Below are 4745 nucleotides of genomic sequence, written 5' to 3'. Positions count from 1 at the left end.
TTTAGTAGATAATTTGAGAGTATTTTGATTTAGAATGATGTAATTTGTTAAATTCCACATATATAAAAAAAAGACTTTTAATTGTATTATTGAAAAAAATGTAATCGAAAGTCCAATTTATTGTAATGCCTGCATTTAGCTTATTAATTAGTACATATTTTTTATTAGTATAATATTTGAAAAAATTCTTGAATTATTTTAAAAAATTCAAATAAATCATTATTTATTTATTGTATTCAATTTAATTTTTTTATTTTTATTTTGAATCAAATAAATTTTTATTGTTATTAATTAAAATATTAATTATTATTTTATATTCACATAAAATTAACATCACGATAACAAGAAAAGTAAAAAATATTAAATGATCATATTATTATATCATATTAATATATTACGTCGTTATCTATTATAATATTTCAATAAACTAGATCAATATCAAATGATATAAAATGATAAATGACAAGTTGAAAATCAATCATCAGTTATACTAATTTTTTTATTCAAAATAAAAATATAAAAATTTAATTAAATATAATAAAAAAATTTAATAATTTAATTTTAAAAAAATATTATATTTTTATTCAAAGAGTAAAATCCCAACGACAACAACAAAAGCTAAGCTATTTATTGCTAGAGGTGCCAAAATTGGTCACAACAAATTAACAGTATTCCCTGACACAAAGGTTGTGTTGTCCAAAGGAATTGGTAATGCGTCCTTTTCATGGCAACAAAACCCGTTACTTTTACTGGATTTGTCTTTTCATAATCATAACGCCACACATTTCTTAGTAAAAATCATGAATGCACTTACATAATTATTAAATTATTTATAATTTTTTCATATATATTAAGTAAAGGAGATTCGAACTTATCCTTTTTAAAAGAAAAATTATATACTCCTTAACGAGTTAAATTTTCAGATATTATTAAATTATTTATAATTACGTTCATAAATTTTTACATAGTATCTAAAACAGTTTTCAAATTATTTAAAAAAATTCAGATAAAATTTTTTTTTTATTATGTTGAATTGAGCTCTTATCATTTTATATTTCACAACGTTAATGTGTCAACTAACGTATCGTAATAAACAATAGCATAGCATAATGACGTAATATGATAATATGATCATATTATATTTTCACTTTTCATATTATCATTATATGAGTATAAAATGACAAATAATATTTTAATTTAATAATAAAAATTTATTTAATCTTAAATAAAAATACAAAAACTTGATTCCATGTAATAAAAAAATAAAGATTTAATTGATTTTTTTAAATAGTTTATAGATTTTCTCATGCATTATGCAATAAATTTTTAATTAAGTGATTGAAAGCAGTATAAAAATTAGAATGTAAAGAAGAAAAAAAAAGAACGAAGTGAATACCGATGATATGTGCAAAGTCATTGTTTCTATGTGTCAAAATCAAAGTTTTCTTTCCACAATGGGAACAAAATTCTCCAAATAGCTTTGGCCAGTCTTTCTCTCAGATTTACAATTGTTTGGTTTCCCCAACCTGAAGAGAAAATGAGTGAGTCAGGGCTATCTTGATTCAGGACTAGCCCTGATGCCAAGCTTGTGACTGGATGACTCTGGACCTGTTTGTTGCTCATCTAAAGCTAAAGGCCCCATGAAAGAACCAGATATGGTGTCTTCTGGGCTTAAAACACTAGCATTCAAGAAGGGAGGTTGTTTGGGAGAGGGAATTTCACAACTTTTATCTGTTAGCATCTGAACTACTTCTGCCATGGATGGTCTTAGTGCAGCTGAAGCCTGGGTGCACAGGAGACCAACAAGAAGCACACTCGATGCCTCTCTCTCTTCAAACCTACCTCTTAAGCCACTGTCAATAGCTTGTGTAATGGTGTCTGCCTTGTAATTCTTCCAGACCTGATAGAACAAGGATGAGTTGTCAGATTTGTCTGAAAAACGTATGGAACTGATGATAAAGGAAATCCCCGTCAGTTCAATTCAGAATCTTCTTAACATATAAATATAACAAAGACCTCTCCACCTATAAAGTATAGCACCCAATTTGTAGTCAATGGAAAAGGATTATGAATCTCACCGAGTACAAAATTGAACTTGAACCCTCTGAGAAAACACTGTTTTTCCTACCAGTTGCAATCTCAAGAACTACCACCCCAAAAGCATAAACATCTGCCTTCTCTGTTAGTTGTCCTCGGACAAGATATTCAGGAGCCATGTATCCTCTGCAACATCAATTTCTTGATCAGAAGTAGGTAGAAATGATTCATAGCAGAAAGCAGATAGGAATTAGGAAGAAGGGAAGATATCATGAACAAAATGAAGATTGAATCTCAAGAAAGGAAGGCATTAGATCTTTGCTAACACATCATTGTTCCACAAAAACTGTGAGGTTTTGTTACCAAAGAAGTTACTTCCCACCTCCAGGATTTCAAAAACGACATTGAACCGAATTATGTATATGCTATTTGGATTGAATGTTGAAAACAAGAATGTCAAATTTGTGCCAAAAGTGAACACTTGCTAATGAAAGATCAATGTTCTTACAGTGTCCCTGCGATTGCGGTACTAACATGAGATTTATCTGAAGCAACACAACGAGCAAGTCCGAAATCAGCAATCTTTGGGGTGAGATTCTCATCAAGGAGAATATTGCTGGTTTTTATGTCTCTGTGAATGATTTTTGCCCCGGAACCGCCATGGAGATACGCTAGCCCTTCTGCTGTTCCGCATATGATGTTGATCCGCTGCGACCAGCTTAGAATATGTCTTGTGTTCTTAACTGCATCAGGTAAAGGTTTTATTACAGTCTTGGAGAAACTTCAGAACAAAAGAGATACAGTGAGAAGTCTTCTTATTCTATATGCTCTTCGATGACTCAATAAATGAAATGAATGCCAAGTTAAATTTTGGAGGAAGGGAAAACCAAAGGCCTAATCACAATGGGAAATGCAGAAATGATCAGAACTAGGAATGTAACAACTCTATGAATTACCATTAACATGATAATCAGATTAAGTCAGAGAACTTCTTACCAAAAAGGATTTGATCTAGGCTCCTATTAGGTACGTATTCATAAACTAGAAGACTCTCCGGACCTTCAATGCTGCAACCTAGAAGCCTTACGAGGTTCTTGTGTTGAACTCCACTGATCAAATTTACTTCATTGAAGAACTGATCCACCCACTGCCGGGTATTAAAGAACAATCTTTTAACTGCAACATTTTTACCATTAGGGAGAATCCCCTTGAACACAGAACCTGCTCCTCCTTGACCTAACTTCTTTGATTCATCAAAACTGTTGGTTGCCTTTTCGAGCACTTCATACTTGAAGCTTAAACTAGTCTGGTTTCCAGTAGCCGGATTGTCATCTAGACCATCTAGCCATAAGAGAAGTCCACAGAAAATGGTGTTGAACACATAATTCAATAAAAATTGAGAGGTTCTTAAACTTGTAGTCTATAGATATATATACCTTCTTTCTTCTTGGATAATCTCTTATAGCTTATAAAAGCACCAATGGTAGCAAGCACAGTGAATGCAGTTGCTGCTAAAGCCATTCCTATGATGAGCCATCTACCAAACCCTACAAAGATAATACAGGAATACCCATGAAACATGACAAAAGCCATAGATAAAGAAGAAAATTTTTGAGAATTTAAAGCAACTTTTTTTAATTTTTTACCCTGATTGTCGTCTGTTTCTGCGTGATCAAAAAATCTATTGGTTGAATACCTCATATAACACCCTGAAAACATAGCCCTGCCTTCAGCTCCAGGGGCACACTTCCTCAACCCCAACCCTGCATTCCTCAAACACTCCCCGCAAGATCCTGCATCAATTGTCTTCCAACACTGCGCCAATGCGTAAACGGTCACCAGGCCTCCTTTCACCTCCGTTACCCCATATCCATTTTTCTTCAACGTCATCTTCGTCACATTCATGATCACTTGATCCAACTTATTTTGAAAATCCTGATATATGTAGCTGTCAATGGAAGCATTGGTAGGCGAGCCACACGTTGCGCGATCATATTTGGCATCAACTCCTTCATTGTAGAAGCTGTAATTATCGAAACGTTGAAAGCAACGATCAAGGTAGATACGGCCGGATGTGGCAGGGATGCACCTTTCGAGTTCTTCTCTGGCTGTGTCGAGACAGAGTCTGCAATCGTCTCCTTTGACATCTTTATAGCATTGGCCTAACCCAAAGACGTTAAATGGCGGATCGTTCACCGAGAAGGTCCCCCAGCCTTTAGCAGCAACGGATTCGGACAAAGCTCCCATGACTCTGTTAACATTCCCAACGAAGCTCCGAGAGGTTTCGTTGGTGGTTCCACACATAAGGCGGGCTTCCAAGGCTTGAGAATCAGAGAGGGAAGGGAAAAAACATGAAGAAAAAACCCAGAACATCCATATTATATTCCAAGGATATGGGATTGAGAATCGCATCGAATTCCAACCCGCCTCTTGCTTGACCCTGCTACCCTCTTTTTCTTTCCGTGCTCTGTTTTACAACTCGAAAGGAAAAACAAAACAGCATTCACATTTTCTGCAGAAGCTTTCTTCTCTTCTCTCCTAACCCTCTCTATTTCTTGTTATTCTTGAAGGGATTGGAGAAGGGGAGAGGACAATTAACTCCTAGGGAGGTATGGAGTCGTTCTGTGTAAAACGTTTTATGTTTTGTTCCTTTGCATGCATAATGCAAAGTTACCTTTTTCTTTTTGGGGTTTGTTTTTGCAGAGAAA

At 34.3% G+C, this 4745-nt stretch overlaps 1 protein-coding gene across 1 annotated transcript; it reads right to left on the bottom strand.

The window, feature by feature from the left end:
* Positions 1-1404: 1404 nt before the first annotated feature.
* On the bottom strand, positions 1405-4745 carry RKF2 (receptor-like serine/threonine kinase 2). The gene is made up of 6 exons (XM_007036204.3): positions 3684-4745; positions 3474-3584; positions 3034-3378; positions 2546-2780; positions 2079-2223; positions 1405-1900 (listed from the first exon to the last, which is right to left on the bottom strand). Exons 1-6 carry the CDS (start codon positions 4447-4449, stop codon positions 1553-1555), a joined length of 1950 nt encoding a protein of 649 aa, XP_007036266.3. The 5' UTR covers positions 4450-4745; the 3' UTR covers positions 1405-1552.

The sequence above is a fragment of the Theobroma cacao genome, chromosome 3 (genome assembly GCF_053813885.1).
Source record: "Theobroma cacao isolate CCN51 chromosome 3, ASM5381388v1, whole genome shotgun sequence".
Lineage (NCBI taxonomy): Eukaryota > Viridiplantae > Streptophyta > Magnoliopsida > Malvales > Malvaceae > Theobroma > Theobroma cacao.
This window is presented reverse-complemented; position numbering and strand designations above follow the sequence as displayed.

Bases quoted from the DNA above. Each gene is read 5' to 3' on its own strand.
- RKF2 (XM_007036204.3), bottom strand. From the start codon at position 4,449: ATGCGATTCTCAATCCCATATCCTTGGAATATAATATGGATGTTCTGG. The intron at 3,585-3,683 runs GTAAAAAATTAA...TTATCTTTGTAG, and splicing joins AGAAACAGACGACAATCAGG to GGTTTGGTAGATGGCTCATC. The intron at 1,901-2,078 runs GTGAGATTCATA...TTGTTCTATCAG, and splicing joins CAAGTTCAATTTTGTACTCG to GTCTGGAAGAATTACAAGGC.